The sequence below is a fragment of the Cryptotermes secundus genome, unplaced genomic scaffold, assembly GCF_002891405.2.
Source record: "Cryptotermes secundus unplaced genomic scaffold, Csec_1.0 scaffold81, whole genome shotgun sequence".
Taxonomy (NCBI): domain Eukaryota; kingdom Metazoa; phylum Arthropoda; class Insecta; order Blattodea; family Kalotermitidae; genus Cryptotermes; species Cryptotermes secundus.
In genome coordinates, this window is record NW_019718023.1 from 924523 (window position 1) to 942168 (window position 17646).

General features: G+C 42.2%; 1 protein-coding gene across 1 annotated transcript in view; it reads left to right on the forward strand.

The window, feature by feature from the left end:
* The window catches only part of LOC111868617 (carbonic anhydrase-related protein 10), a 464761-nt gene that overhangs the window by 187299 nt on the left and 259816 nt on the right, over positions 1 to 17646 (forward strand). Inside the window, exon 3 of the mRNA XM_033753652.1 lies at positions 4115 to 4165. Within this exon, the coding sequence (XP_033609543.1) occupies positions 4115 to 4165 (51 nt within the window). The remainder of the gene's footprint in view (positions 1 to 4114; positions 4166 to 17646) is intronic.

The window sequence follows — 17646 nt, forward strand, 5'->3', positions numbered from 1 at the left end:
TGAGCTGAGCTCCAAGTCACTCCCGACAGCTCCACAATTTCTTCAATGGTCCGTCGTCAATCTTCCTTGATGATTTCACGAAATTTTTCAACATTTTCATGTGTTCGGGCCATTGCAAAAACGACGATCACACGAAACCGTTTTCACTACAAACTCTGCCGAAACTAGTCCTTACCTTCTGAAGCAAAGGTAGTCGGCTTATCGACCCAGGAATGTTGGCTCTATGCGCTTATAGCGGCAAAACGCGGTACTACAAAAGCTCTGCCCACAAAAAAAAAATTAGTTTGGTTTCTTTTGGGTACCCCATCGTATAAAGTACAGTGTAGTTGTATCATATGTAGAACGCTCATATTTTGTGTAGTAATTTCGAGATTTTGAATGAAAATGAATTTAAGTTTTAACTGAGTTTCTGAATTAAACTGTGGCAATCCATGTTTTTGTAAATACATTTATAACACATTTTTTTTCGGGACAGAACATTATCGTTAAGAGAGGATACGTAAGAGGAAATTGACTTTGATGGAAATAATTTCATGGGTCATGAAGCAAGAGACAATACTGAGAGCAGTGTTTAAAGAAAGGAATCTTCTTCAGTATATTTTCGTCTTGTACTTATTAGATCCTTCCCCTGGGTCACATAAAGCGTGATATAACTTCTAGTAAAAGTCAACGTATTTTCTTCCGCGTCTCCATTTTTGTTTAGGACACAATATGGTAGAAGAAGGCCTTACATTAAGGGTCTCAGAGAAATGATGCAAGATGCCTCTATTCCCCATGAGGAGCGGTAATGTAGATCTGTGATATTTCTATTAGGAATCTTATTGTAATATATGCCCGTCCAAATCTTCCTGGGCTACAGGTGTGACCATAGTCATTTGCAGAGTAAGAACAGGGCAAGATTCAGCATTTCCCTTTAAACATTACATCACGTTACATATGTTGCAAGCGCAGTTTCAGCTGTCATAATTATGTTTCAAGGCCGCTTCAGCGTGGTTGATAGCTCTGTGTATCCTTTGCATTTCAGGATAACTACGTAATACAGAATTCTCTCTCGCTTTGTTCCCGTTACTCCTACTTTGGGGCAGAGGGCATCCGTGAAACGGTTTGTTTCACTTCAGATTCTTAATCCTAAATCAGTCGTAGGACAACTTTGACGGGAGATCAGCCAATACCTACACACAGAACAACACAAGACATAGAATAAACGCAGACAGACATCCATGTCTTGAATGGGATTCGAAACCACGATCCCAATGTTCGAGCGAGCGAAGACAGTTCATGCCTTAAACCGCGCGGTAAATAGATAATGAAATAAATAAGCTTAGATGGTTGAAATTAAGTGTATATGACGAACTCTATTAAGCGGAGTCCTATGTGAGGAACACGCCAGTTGCTCAGCCACTCAAGACATTCCAAACATTTGAAATCCAAGTTTCATTACCGTGTTCACAAGCGACCTCCATTGGTTCCTATCAGCCAGATGAATATAGTCTATAACATTCCATTTCATTTCTGTAGACATCCATTTTAATATCATTATCCTCTATCCCCAGGTTTTCCTGATAGTCCCTTTCCTTCAGATTTTCATATTAAACTTTCGTTGCACGTCTATTTTCACTTGAGTGTGTTTCATTCCTCGCTTATCTTTCCTTCTTGGTTTGATCAATGAGCGTTCTCAAGACTGGCATAATTAAGCATCACGCCTTGAAGGAATGCGGTCGGAGGGCGGCGAGGTTTCATGCGTTCTTAACTTAGGCACTGGAGGTGGGTCAGTGCTAGCTTCCTATTCTAGGGGACCTGTACCTAGGGAATAATTATTCAGTGCCACTGGATGTGAGGCTGGGTGGGCCCTAGAACTGGTCTGGATGTTGTAAATGTAAAACTATCCCTGTAACAGACCTTGCAGACACATAAGGTTTGTGAGTCGTCGAGGCTCCCACGTTTGTTAGACTATCGGCTCACAGATGGCGGTGAGGTTAACCTTACACGCCTTCCGTAGGCTGGGCGTTGTGGAGACGATAAAGTTCCCTTTTCTCTTCCAAGAACCGAACCCTCAGTACTGTGACCTATAACCCATACTTTTTTTTATTGTTAGTGGGCTGGGACTAAGTCCCTTGTACTGCGGCCACTTCTGGCTTATTGTACCAGCCCCAGGTGATAGGTGAGGGTGACTGTGGAGCAATTGGTGGAATGAAGATTGGCAGGGGAAACCGAAGTACTCGGAGAAAACCCGCCCGAGTGCCATTTTGTCCACCACAAATTCCACTTGACCAGACCCGGGATCGAACCCGGGCCGCCGCGATGGGAAGCCAGCGACTAACCGCTTGGACTATGGCGCGGCCAACCCATAGCTTGGTCTTTATACCAGTTGCACTATCCCACCAAATTTTCTTGCACTGGTGTATAACAATGACATCACTGAAATAAATGTCTTTACTCTATCCGTGCTTTCTATAGTGATTCTTACCTTAAGCCCTTCTTACCGGACACAGAAACCGAAATAGCTTAGTTGGCACAGCGACTGGCTACGGGCTAGACGACCAAGGGGGTCGGAGTTCGAGTCTCGGTAAGGTCAAGAATTTTCTCTTCTCCACGTCTTCCAGACCGGTACTGGGGTCCACCTAAACTACTATCCAGTGGGTCCTGGGGGCTTTTCCCCAGGATAAAGCGGCAGGGTCGTGAAGCTGATCACTCAGCTCCAGCTAGTGCCGAGGTCAGGAATATGTGGATCTATACATCCGCTCCACTATACGCCTTCATGGTCTAGAGCCTAAATAGTTAAGTACAGGGACTTTGCCTTTATCTAAACACAATAGCGTCTTCCCTGCAGTTTCACAGATTACTGGTTGAATCACCACTATGTGGACTCTTTAATGTAAATTCAACTACATGTTTCGGCCTTTCAGGGCCTTCGTCAGGAATATATAAAAATTCGCATAAACTGTTATACTGTATTATAGTATTAGAGCCAGTGAGGGGTGTACGTCTGAAAGTTTTGTTATTTAAATCAATTTGTTACCTTTTAAATTTATGAATAACTACATGGAGCGCCGGTCACGGTAGGCGGGCGGTCTAAGGCATGCACTGTCTTCGCTATCTCGGAAGCCGGGATCTTGGGTTCGAATCCCACTCAGTGCATGAATGTTCAGTGTGTATGTGTGCGTGTCTGCGCGCGATTTTCCATATTTGTGTACAGGTAGAGGCCTTGGGACGAGCTGATCACCCACCCAAGGGGTCTTACCGAATGTCTAAGATATAGTAAAACCGAAGTGAACGGAGAGTTTCATGGAGGTAGGTCAAGGCCCAAATTGGGGCTGTAGCGCCAAAGGAAAAAAAAATAACTCCAATGATTTAGACCCTTTTGAAAATCCGCCATTTGTGCAGCTACTTAATGATCTCCAAACTTCTATGGAACTCGAAAGTTCATTACCTTTTTCACAAGAGCCCTCAACTGTTTCGTATCCTTAGCCAGATAAATTAAGTCGATACCATCCAAACCTGTCCAAGATCCATTTTATTATTATCCACCTGCCTACGTCTTAATATTCATAGTCGTCTACTTCCTTTTGGATTTCCCACCAATATTCTTCATGCATCCGTTTTATTTCTATTCGTCCTACATTCCCTGCCCATCTTATTCTTGTTGTCTTGGTCATTCTATTTATATTTGGCGAAGAAAATTTGTGTATAATGTATATATAATATATAGCATGATTAAAGACTAAAATTATATAAAATGATATAATGCATGTCATAAGAAACTTTCTTCTTGTGTACTGTTTTCTGGTTTTCGCAGAGATGTGTATATCGCGGATCGTGAGGTGATTGCGTGTGATCCTGTGGCCAATGTGTACGGACTGTATTCTTGGTGCTGAGTCAAAGACGCTGTTACATTGTGACTTGCCATCTATACACTAGAGCAAATGTGCGGACTGGATGTAACCCAGGGACCGCCATTTGTAGATTACTTGTCGAAATAAATTGTAGTTCCCGAGAGAGAGAGAGAGGGCTTCAGCAAGAGAGTGGACGAACAGATTGTCAAGGGAACTTGCTCCAATACATGCCGCCCATTTGCGTGCTGAACTGAGATTAAGTACTGCTGTTTCTCTTGCAGGTATCTCTGGGGTCAGCTGGGAAGAATGGTGGACGTACGACGGCATATCAGGTAAAGTGCACAGCCAACTCACGGTGTCTGCAAACTGACATCTCAAACTTTCCATTTCAGTGTATGTACGTCATCTAGGTTCGCAATAAGGGACCGGCGTCGCTATGTATTTACGTAGACCATGACGCCATCATTAAATTTTATAGATTATTTTGCAATGCAACGAAGGGGTCGTTTCTGGGTAACGGCTAGGTAAACATGTTCCCGTTTCTAGGCAATAGACTCTTAATAACGAAACAGTTGGACTACGTTATTGGAGGAGCTGTGTTTTCTACGTGTTCTATGAGGAGATATTATAAGCAAGGGATGGGATAGCGTAGTGTCACAAGCCGGAAGGTCGCGGGTTCGATTCCCGAAGAGGTCATTGGATTCTTTCAATTTACCTAATCCTTCCAGCTGCACTATGGCCCTGGGGTCTTCTCAGCCTCGAACACAAATGACAATCAGGAAACTTCCTCAAGGGCTAAAGACGGCATACACCGCCATCTCTCTGCCGATTGTCTGGAAAATGTGAGGAGCCTCGACGTCTCCCAACCCTATGGACATCCACTGCCTGCTACAGGGATAGCTTTACCTTTACCAAGGTCGATTGAGAGTCAGTTCTGTACGGGAGTCTGTGAAGAGAGGACTTGAACCGGAGACAGAGGAATAACCATTGTTGGAGCCGTTACCAGGAAACGTCTAGTAACAGACTGAGAACACTAGACAGTGTTATAGTTATTTGTAGTTACGACCTGTAAGTTATCAGTATATGCTTTCACCAATCCAAACCCTGTCTATAGTCACCCCTACACGTGACATTTTCAGCATGCTTCCAGTATTTGTAACTAGCTGGAATTCTATGAATAGCGGATGTACCGCCTCCTTGTGCTCGCACTTTTCCTCCAGTATCGGACGAATGCAAGGAATCTTATCAGTAGTCGATCTGTTACGTCGAAAGCCACACTGACGATCCACAATAATTGCATCTGTATTCTCTTGCGGACTTACTCCTGAGAGAAGGAAATTGGATACAGTTTTATATGAAACTTATAACAGGGATATCCCACGATAATTACTAAAATCAATTTCAGTGACCTCCATATATATTGATACTCCTTCCACTGACTCTGCAATTTTTCTTTATTCGAAATAGAATTAACGAATATATTGTAGGGTAAAGGGGAGTAGACGATTAACTTCAATCCTGACCACTCCTGAACATTATCTCACGGAAACCGAGTGCAGCGGAATCCATACGCAAAATAAAGGTCAATAAAGTCAAAGTCACGTTGCCACTGACGGTCAGTCAGTCAGTAAGTCTTGGTGTCGGGCCCCATTTGGGGCTCATGACCAGATATTAATTATTACCGTTTGACAGTTACGGTCTTGTTTCTGTGGGGCGCCCTCTCTGACGAGAGGACGGGTCTGTCTTTTGTATATGCTGCTGGCCCTTGCCAGCGCAGTCTTTCTCGGGTCCGAGTCCCTTGGGACTCGCGACCTTATTTTACTGTCTCAGAATTGAGACTTCCCTTTTCGTCGCCTCCTACAACTCGCAGGGTCACGGTGGAAGTATTCGACCTCGCCTCCACACGGGGTACTGTCTCACCGAATGCCAACCGCGGAATCCATACGCAAAATAAAGGTTTAATCTGTTTCCGGATTATCAATTTATAGGGCATTCCGTTCTTACCATAAATATTGTAACGTGGATGGACACAGCGTTGCTAGGTAACTGACCATTAAACACCTCGCAACCTAATGCATGCAAGGCAACAATAGGAGTGCAGCGTTTTCTATGCCGTCGGCCCAATGACCGTTGTTATGCGATCGCTCGGTAAACACGTTGCAACAGTGTAGGCTGTTTTCCGCGTGGTCAGTGCGGAGGATATATAATGACAGTTAGAGACAGAACAGATTTCAGTAAGCTTCACCACCGCCAAGTTTAAGCCTCTTATATTTTCTGTGTCTGGCTTCACCTTGTCCTTTACCGCGAACATGTTCATTCTCATGACTTTGTATGACTTCTGCTTGTCGTCTGCACCTTTAATAAGTTTTCATTATAGCATAAGATACGTAAGTTAGGCATGACCTGCTCTGTAAGGCCTGTACTGACAGAGGACTTGTGTGTAGTACAAAAGAATTTTCGATAACAAGTTATATGTACGAAATGTACACATGACGAAAGGTCAAATGTATTAATAAGAGACAAATCCATCTTCTCGTCAGAGAGGATGTTACATAAGGACTATGACCGCTAGAGTTCAGTTGGGGAAAAATCTCTGGTCGTGATCTTCGAGGGGCTGTAGCAAAGACGAACTGATTGGAGGAAAACCGCCAGTCGTAAAGTAACTCTCTGCCTCCCTAACAGATTTCAGTGTTTGAGAGTGTTCAAGTGTGTGTGCAACAGTGAATTATGAAGTGTGTGCAACTCAGCGACAGCGCTGTAATTTGAGTGTAATTAAAAGAGGGTGTAACCAAGCTGTTAATAATTCCAATCATCCGAGCTAGGACCTGTCATTTCGTCACGCGTGGCCCCCTACACGTGACACTATTGAGATGTCTGAAGCCATATGGGTTCTTGACTTCCCCTCAGAAAGGGGGGGGGGGAAGACGGACCGATACTTGTGTTATTTTCTTACGGGGGCAAGTTAAATAAATTTATTGTTAACACGAAGGTAAGGGTCACCGGTATTAATTAATGCATTTCTCTTCTCTCCCATGCCTGCTACATGCCCCTCCCATCTCATTCTCGCTAGTGATATTTAACGACTGCAAGAAATTACCAAGTCCCTTGTTATTCAGGTTTCTTTAGTCTTCCTTTACTTCATTCCTCTGTGGTTTTCTTCAGTACCATCTTCTCCGACACATTCGCTCTCTGTTCTCATAATGTGAGAGACCAAGTTTCACACCCATTTAAGTAAAAAAGTTACTGAGGCTTTTAGGGCTAATGCTGACGTCTTAATAGATTAATGAAATCTTCTCAGGCTATCAGCTATCGACGTTTCGGAGATAATTTCTGTCTACATCATCAATATCTGATACGAAATAAGATATAAACTTTCCTTCTATGTGAGAAGTTACCGCTGATTTCTCTCGCTGGCCTAGAAGTGCGTAACGCGTATGTTTCTTTCACTGATGCCTGCTCCATGCTAGTTATTTCATTTACACTTCAATCCTGAAGATGGTGGCAGTATGTTGCTCCGAAATGTCAGTAACCTACTACCGGACTACACGATGTTAAGGTTTTACTTGGCAGTCCTTCTTTCTGACTACTTGTTAGTCTTACCCTTCAAAACTGAAGATGGAAGAATTATGTTCCTCCGAAGCAACGCTGGACTACTAGGCTTTACATCCCAGAAGATGATACGCTCCCCAATATATAAATTAATATCGTTATATTTTTTTTTTATTTCTTCCAGCAAATTTTGTGTTGTTAAGGGTTTATGAGAATTTGCGTCTGACATCTTCATGTAAAGAAACGGCTAGAATAAAACTATGAAAAAGAAGACGTGACAAATGATCCATGTTTCACAATAGTCTGGTCTTTTGTTTATAACGGAAATAGTCAAGTCATATACAGAACGCTCTGTAGTGCTGCATTGGGTAACTTTACGATTTTGCAACGTACAAGAGAAGTTCTGTAGTACAATGTATAAAAGAGAGATGGCAGTAGTAACTCACACCGAGAAGTTACTGCCCCCTGGAGATTAAAAGATTCCCTTTCCGAGTTAAAAACAAAAATGAATTGAATTACACAGGGAGAAATAAAACCCTTACCATTACAGTTCCTCTGGAAAAAGAATCGGGGAAATATAATGGGATACAAAATTACTCTTCACTGACCCTTGGTTTTAGTATCTGCATGTTTCGAAAATTAGCATATTAACCCTTTAAAGTTCATGTTAAATACATGTACCATCTACTTTAGTATTCAAAACTTTTGCACTTCGCGAGCAGAATGTATTTATTTTTCGTATGATGCTCACGATAAATAGCGATTATTTCTCAACACGGAATTAACCGGCTGGACTTTGTAATGGAGATATAATATGTTTCCAGTGAGGTAAGAACTGAATTTGTAAATGTCATTGAGATGGATTTAAGTCTTCATTTCCGTCCCAGAACAAATTCCCACGTTGTTCTGTGTCCTTCACATGCAGCCCTCTCATTTATAAATAACTAATTAAGTAACTACAGTGACAGTGGGGACATGCGGTAGCGTGATTGGTTGAGGCACTACGCTACATGCCGGAAGGTCGCGGGTTTTATTCTCGATAAAGTTATTAAATTTTTCAGTTTACCTAATCCTTGTAGGCTCACTGTGGTCCCGGGATCGACTCAGCTTCTAACAGAAATGGGTACCAGGAACCGGGTTCGATTCTCGACGATACCAGATGTTCTGAGAAGTAATGAGTCTGGAACTGGGTCCACTGAGCCTCGTGATTATAATTGAGGAATTACTTGAATTGAAAAGTAGCGGCTCCTTTCAATAAAACAGAAATTAACGACCGTGGGGATTCGTTGGGCTGACCACGCGGCATCCTCTATCCTCTAAAGTTGACACTAACTTCGCCGACAAGCGGCGGTCGCTCGGTCGGTATAGTTCGCTTGCGGACTAAAGCCACGGAGTTTGTTTTGTTTGTTTTGAAAGTAACAGCGTTTCAGAGTGATTCATGACAAGCTGAAACTCGCTCTTCCGCTCAAGAAATTTTATGCTATATTGTCATTTCATCTAATTTAATTTCAGCTCCATATATTGCGAGACTTCACTTTGTAGTTTGGTGCATAGATGTATACATTAGGAGGAATCTGTTACCTCCTTCCTCACGGTAAGAGCAACTTCTTCTATACTGACGGAATAAGAAAGATTTCCTATGAACCATTGATGCCAGTCTGTCAAATACACAATGTATCCCGGAATAGGTTATTTCAGCACCCTGTTGGAATGACGCAACTTCCTGTAGTGTTCGTGGACTGGTGCTGTGTCACGTTGTCATGTATTATCGTTGTCTCTTGTACATCATGTTTCTACCTTATAAGGTCATCATCAGGTAGACTACATAACTAGTCGCCGTACTGACAAAGAGGATGAATTAAGCAGGGTATGTAGCACGAATGGGGAGAAGATAAATGCATGTACGATATTTTTGGGAAAGCCAGAAAGAAAGAAACCACTAGGAAGACCTAGACGTAGGTGGATGGACAGTGTTAAAATGGAGAGATAAGATGGGATGGTAGGGACTAGTTTAATCTGGCTTGGTGTAGGGATCAGTAGAGGGCTCTTGTGAACACGGTAATGAACCATCATGTACCATCAAATTTTGAGAAGTTCTTGAGTAGTTGCTCAACTAGTGGCTTCTCAAGACGGGCTCAGCTCGATGAAGTTATTTAGATTAATATCACGATACTGACATCGTTAAGAAACCAAGTTAGTTAGTTAGATAGCTAATTAGTTAATTTATTTGCTGCACTGCATTATATTTAAGTACTTTGTCCTAAAATGTTGTTAAACTTGGTTAAATTGAGGTGAAAATAGTTACTAATTAGGTTAAACCGATCAAAGTTTGTTTACTTTGCTACTGCTATTTCATGTTCATTGTGTCTTGTGTCCCAATAGTCGACCTTATGTACATGCTGACAGCGTCATAAAATAACCTGCATTTAAAGGATATTAATTGTGATTCTTCTACATATTATATAAGATTCTGTTCATACCTCACAGGAAACGTATTATGTCTCCGCTACAAAGCCCATCCGGTTAATGATGTTTAGTGGAAGAGTCGAGGTTTATTGTGGGGACAATAAGAAACACAGAGATCCACCGTGTGGGTAGAATGCAGAGGTTGAGTACTGTGACAACTGTGTAAAGACGCGACAGTACAATAGCCGTTGCAAGGGAACAGCTCCATGGATACGAGAGAACACGCAGTCATGGAAGAGATGTTTCTCTGCGTTCCGGTCAGATAAAAGTTGCAGTTGTGAGAAGGGACGCTGGTAGCTGAGGCCAGAGACATTTCGGGAGCTCAGATATAGGAGAAGTTCCACTATTGGAAGCCGCTACCAAGCAACGGCTAGTAAAGATTTAGAAGACTTTATATATGACGTATTTACAGTGGTCTTTGGAGCGTGTAACCCAGTGTAAATATCGCAGTTATTTGTAGTTACATTCTGTAAGTGTTCAATATTTCCATTACAATACTGAACCCCTTTAATAGTCACTTCTTCACATGACAGTCTACTGTATTAAAGCAGATGGTACGTGTAGTAACCACCGGGGTTTAGCGGGGATAGTACTATGTCTACTGTGTGAAAAACTTTATGTGTTTTATGTTTACCCATTTTAAGATGGGAAACTGTATTGGAATATAAACTCTTAAGAGGAAATCTACATTAAGGAAATCCAGCGGCCGTTGACACAGCAACTAATTAGTAAATCTGATATTATTAAAATGTTACTATTGGGTTTTATGCCCAACCAACCTACCATGCAGTTGGTGCTAGTAACCGTTTTCTCGGAGGTAAAGAGGCAGGAGCGTGAAACTGACTACTCACCTACACCTAGGTCTGACAACAGGAAAAACGGAGCTACACTCCTACGTCTGTTTCCATCTTAATGGCATGATGTTTAAGTAATTAAGTACATGGGCAACTTCATGTGCTATCCACCATATGTTACGAGCATAGTAGGTCACTATGTGCCGGTCAGGGTAGCCGAGCGGTCTAAGGCATGCACTGTCTTTGCTCGCTCGGAAGCCGGGATCGTGGGTTCGAATCCCACTCAGGGCATGGATGTTTGTGTGCGTTTTTCTGTGTTTGTTTACAGGTAGAGGCCTTGCGACTAGCTGATCACCCGCCCAAGGAGTCCTACCGAATGTGTAAGATCTAGAAAAACCGAAGTGAACGGAGAAGTTCATGGAGGTAGGCCTAGGCCCACTGGGGCTGTAGTGCCCAGGAAAAAAAAGATCGCTATGTAATGAGTGACATTCTGATGATCAAGTCATGTAGTACATTATATATAATAAAACTGAATATTGAGATTTCATTAATATCAGTTTCATTAGTGAGTCGATTGGCTACGGGCTGAGGGGTCGGAATTCGAGTCCCGGTAGGTCCAAGAATTGTCTTTTCTCCATGTCGCCTAGACCGCCTCTGGGACTCACCAAGCCTTCTATCCAATGGGTACCGGGGGTAAAGCGGCAGGGGCGTGAAGCTGGTTCCTCACTTCCAACTATTGTCGGGGTCAAGAAAAGATAGATCTGTATTACCACTCCCCCATACACCTTCATAGCGTAGTGTGTAATTAGTGAAGCACAGGGACAACTTTACCTTTACCTTCATTAGCTACTTTTTGTGTGGATGGGCATCAATTCCATTATACACAACAAGTTATAAAGAATAAAGCGAAATAAGTATTCTGATTTTATCTAATAATTTTAACAACTACTTTACAATTATGGTACATAAAGATTTCTTCATATACTGCTCCAGGTTTGAAGTCACAAATGTAGTTCTAAATCAGGCCACTAGGTGCGCGCAAGCGTCACAGTAATTACGGCAGGATCGCGCAGATGTGTGAGTATATAAAAACACAGGGAATGTTAATGTCTGGTAGCAGAGCTGAACTTTAAACGCAAACTGTAACACGCCTCTTTTGTTCGCGTACTGTGTCATACCCCAGTCAACTAACTCATTTGCTTTGGTACGTCGTGTTGTTTTTATAGCGGTGGCCGCACCGACTTTCATTAAAATGCAATCAGATAGCGCATACAGGCTACAAGAACTGTTACTGTCTTATGTCTCCGCAAAAAGGGCGCTAGTCACTCAATGCTTCCACGACATCTGTTTTCTTATTTCCGGCCAGAAGTAGGGTGCTAGAATTTCTCATTTACATGATAAAGTTCATAGCTCTGGGTCTGAATTTACTTAGTCTCCCCGACATACCCAAATAATACTTGGTAACGTAAGGTAAAGCCGGTAACAGTGCCCGAGAGGTCTAAGGCATGCACTGTCTTCGCTCGCTCGGAAGCCGGGATCGTGGGTTCGAATCCCACTCAAGGCATGATCTGTGTTTGTGTTGTTCTGTGTGTGTGTGTGTGTGTGTGTGTGTGTGTAGTGACCATGCGACGGACTGATCCCCCGTCCAAGGAGTCCTACCGAGAGTGTAAAACATATTACGAAACAATAGAAGACGCCAGGGCCCAACAAAGGGCTGTAGAGCCACTGATGATTGAATGAAAAATGAACGTAAGGTAAAGCTGGAGATTATTATCGTCTGGGACGTGACGCCATATAGTCTGGTAGAAGTTTATTGCATTTTAGAAGGAATATATGAACCTTGAAAGAAAGCAGGGAGATGAGGGTAATCACTGCCCAGAGTGGCGTTTTTTGTGCATAAGGTAAAGAAATTTTGGATTCCGGAAACCCAGGTACACTTTTGACAAGATGAGCAACTGTTAACTCCTCAAATAGGTCCATATTCTGAGATGTTAAATATTCTTGCTTGGACATTCATGTACGTTATGTACATTAGGCCTAAATCATATTGTGACATTACGCCTGAAAGCCGGAATAGATCATTACTAGGCAACGGCTCGTTAAACACATCCCGGCGGAAGTGAATACGTGCAACACTAGAAGAGCAGTGTTTTCCATGTTCGTCACCGTGCTTATTGTTACACAACAGTGCAGAAAACATATGTCTGCAGGAATGAATCGACATGCAGCAATAGAGGAAATGTTGTTTTCTATGGGGGCCGCCCCGAGGATCTCAGGCTTGAAACTGAGAATCCTAGTACGTGCGAAACGGTGAACTGGGTAGTGTGTAAATAAGCAATAGCGCTGTATAATTGAGTGTGACAAAGAGAGATTGCAACCAAAGTACCAATAAATCCAATCATTGCATTTAGAACCCGTTATTTTCGTCACGTGTACCACCCTACAAATGAAAATATTTCTGCTGTATAACGGACGATATTTTCATAAAAATAGGTTCACGAAGTCCCTGAGCTGAGTCCTTCTTGAGGAGCCGCCAATTGTGCAGCTACTCAAGAACTTCCCAGCATTTATGGAACCTGAAGGCTCATTACCATGTTCACAAGAGCCTTCCACTGGTCCCTACCCTGTGTCAGAAGAGTCGAGTCATATCTTCTCATCCTACCTCTATAAGATCCATTTTAATATTGTCTAACCACCTATGCCTTGGTCTTCCCAGTGGTTTCTTCCCTTCTGGCTTTCCCATAAATATCCTGTATGCATAAGTCCCTTATTGACCCAAGACAATTCTGTCCCTTTTCATACATATTCACTGAGCCCTTCATACCAATCAGCACACATTCCTACCTGCATGCGCACTTAACCATGTTCACCCGGTCTCTTCACCTCAATGACCTTCCAATTAGTTCAGTGGGCTACCATCTGTCGATAGCAGTGCGTTCAATTATTGTATGGTCCTCACAGTGCTCGCGCCGAACACTGTATCCCCAGGCTTTTGTTTCCAAAAACCAATTCATATCCTCTTTCATAACGTCTGCTGCTTCTTCAGCCTCGCGTCGGCGTTGCAGATCCAATGCATGTAATCATTTCAGAACCATCAACTTAAATTTCATAGAAGTAGCAGAAGTTATTGAATTGGCAACGCACTATAACCTTTACCTTGATAATTAAAAATATTTATTCTGACATCTGATAAAAGAAATGTCTGGATTTCTGGACCTTGTAGAAATTAAAAAAACACTCAATATATTTAATAATAATAATAATAAGTAAAAGTGAAGTTACCTCTGTACTTAATTATGCAATGAAGTACCGTGCCATGAAGGCGTATGGAGAGATGGTGGTACAGCTCCATAATGCTTGACTTCGGCGCTAGATGGAGGTGAGTACTTAGATTCTCATTAGGTCTTTAACTTGTTTACGTGCTTCATTAATAAATAGTATAAACAAAAGTGGCTAGACCATGTTAAGATGAAACAGATCACACCTCCAAAACGTCTTCTTGGCTATTGACCCAGTGGAAGGTGAAAACTGGGTGACACTTAGCCCTTTCAAGGAGGACTTTGACATAAACAATATTTACGTTGCAGCAAAAGGCATTGAATCCCCATTAGGCCTACACAGAACAACTGGATAATGCTGTTTAGGGTGTATCCGTGTATTCTGTGAATATTATGAAGTTCATAAATATGCAGTGTGGGCAAAGGGGTAGTGATTTTAATGTTAAAGTAGGTTGTACATGCAGTAACTATTATACTTTAAAACATTGTTCACATATGATTTTAGTCTGAGACTCCCTTAATGTGAATAAAATTGTTTGATTCCCCGCTGTCTATAATATTAACTTTTGTTATGACGTAGAAATTTCTAAAGAAATACTTACTACCAAAATCAATATAAGTATTAATTTAAATTCGCTTAGCATTTATGTTATCTGTATAATTTTTCAGCGGCCCACGGAAAATGATTCACGGCCCCCTGAGGGGTTGCGACTTCTATTTTGAAAAACGCTGTTGTAAAGATTTACAGAGAGTACTAGTAGGATACATTTTCGGAGCCGAAACTGATTAATTCGTGTCCCAATTTCGTGACCAAAGGAAGGAGGAAAAGAAGACTTAAAAATTATCAATTATTATTTATTTTCAATTCTTCCTTTCACGCCGTTAATAATTCCAGATAATATTATGCAGAATTTTTGCAGAAAAGATATTACAGACGTGGTGAAAATCTTGGGTCTGTGGCAGAACAAATGTTGGAGGTAGGGTGGAAGTCTTGTGTCCGTGACAGAACAAATGTTGGAGGTAGAATGAAAGTCTTGTGTCCGTGACAGAACAAATGTTGGAGGTAGGATGGAAGTCTTGTGTCCGTGACAGAACAAATGTTGGAGGTAGGATGGAAGTCTTGTGTCCGTGACAGAACAAATGTTGGAGGTAGGATGGAAGTCTTGTGTCCGTGACAGAACAAATGTTGGAGGCACGATGGAAGTCTTGTGTCCGTGACGGAAGAAATTTTGGAGGTATAGTGAATGCCTTGTGTCCGTGACAGAACAAATGCTGGAGGAGCGGTGAAAGCCGTGAGTCCGTGACAGAACAAATGTTGTTTCGGTGACAGGACTGCTTTTGTAATCATAGTGCAATTCTCGGTTGCATGGTAGAACAGATATTACATACGATTTGAAAGTCCTGGGTCCGTGGTATTGTAGACTCGCTAAAGTTAGTGTGTCAGGGACGAAACAGATATTTCAGACACGATTTGAAACCTTGTTTTCGAGACAGAATAAATGCTGTAGTCACAGTAAAAGTTTTTGTTCCCACACTGTACTAGAAATCTGCTCGAGCCGTCAGTACAGCCGTTCTCATATCTTTCCTTTGTTTGCGTTTTAGCCCAAACAAATATTTCAGGATAAGCTCGCCTGCCGTAACTTAACACGATCTCCTAGTGCTGTAACACATTAATAACGGTCTGATCTGTTCTACATTTGTGAGTGCTAGGCCCTCATAACACAGTAAAAATAACGCCATGTTGGAATTGAGGTTCTCACAGTGGTATCTAAGCAAGAGTGCAAACTTCTGGGATGTGACAGATTGTAATCTGGTTAAAAGTTCATAGACATTTCGGGGGAAGTATTATGTCCATCTTCAGGAGAGAAGAGTAAACCACGCAAGTAATCAGCAAGAATTAACTGAAAAAAATTGTCGTAGAATAATTCTTAGATCATGAATATAGACTCAGTGTGTTCCTCCGAAAAGTCCATGAACTTCAATTGAACTACACGGCGTCACAATCCACACCCTTCAGAAACTGAAATGTAACATTGTTATGGATTACACAAAAACGTGAAACTTCTGGGCCAACACGGCGTCAGGCCTCATAACAATTTTTATATTCATGGAGGTAATTTCAGATTTAAATTTTTTATGTGTATAATTTAGACTATCAACACCCATTAAGAGGTTAACCAACGCTGGAAAGACTATAAAATTTGTATTTTAATTGCAATTAATATGTATAACTCATTTCAGAGATGTTTTCATGCGCAATAGTAATACAGAATGGATAAGGGGCAGAGAGACCTGATTATACTTTAAACACTTGTTGCCCTGTATTTACATCAGAGTAAAGAAAGTAACCTCTGGACCTACACGAACCCAGTTCTTGCTTACAAATAAAAGTAAAATTTGCGAACTTCGTTCAGAACCTGTATTATTCTGTGATCCTTACTTTGGATGTAAAATAGGATAATTAATGAGGCCATAAATAAGATGAATTTTGGCAGCGCCATAGCTCAAGCGGTTTTTTTCATTGCTAGTGGGGTGGGACTAAGTCCCTTGTACTGCGGCCACTTCTGGCCTATTTTACCAGCCCCAGATGGTAGGTGAGGGTGATTGTGGTGCAATTGGTGGAATGAAGACTGGCAGGGAAAACTGAAGTACTCGGAGAAAACCTGCCCCAGCATCACTTTGGCCACCACAAATCCCACTTAACCAGACCCAAGATCGAACCCGGGCCGCCACGATGGAAAGCCAGCGACTACCCGCTTGAGCTATGGTGCGGCCTCAGTTCAACTTCTGTTTCAACTTCTTCATCAGCGAAACGTTTGCCACTAAGGCAGAACCCCTTTACGCGACAAACTTCCCATTTTAGAGAGGAAAAATTTCTTTATGAATATCGTTTGCATTTTGTTCTTTTATCCACAAAAAAGCACAACAAAACGCTGCTCTTCGTTAGTATACACCTCAAGCACGGTCGCCATTTTGACTACTGAAAGCAGCCTCTCATCATGTGAATGCGCGTCCACTACCTAGATTGACATGAAGCTGGACTGTGCTGCTGTCTAATGATACAAATATAAACCTGTTGCGTCCATTACAGTGTTACTTCCATCTGTGACCTCTTTACTGAGTATCCCTCTTGTGACGCCGCAGGCAAGCTGACGGTTTCCGTGTTTGTCACTTTCCTGAGTGTCAATTTCACATGTACGAACAATATCCTTATGTTTTTCTTAAATGTATTTTTCGCTATTTCCTGTATTGGAGTCGGGATAGCTCAGTCTGTATAGTGACTGGGCTATAGGCTATAAAACCCCCGATCCGGGATCCGATCTCCGGAAGGACAAGAGGTTTGTTCTCCTCCACAGCGTCCATACCGGTTCTTCTGCACATCCGGGCTCATATCCAAGGACCTCTAAACCCCGAAGATAATCCGGTCGAAATGTTCCCTATAATGTCGACGTTAAGAATGAATGGAGTTTGACTCCAGCCCCCCCATATGTCGTCACGGAGTTGAGGTTAATAAAGCACATGAGAATGTTTTTTCCCTTGGCACTACAGCCCCAGTGGGCCTAGGCTTACCGCCATGAACTTCTCCGTTCACTTCGGTTTTTCTAGATCTTACACATTCGGTAGGACTCCTTGGGCGGGTGATCAGCTCGTCGCAAGGCCTCTACCTGTACACAAACACAGAAAAACGCACACACAAACTAAACATCCATGCCCTGAGTGAGATTC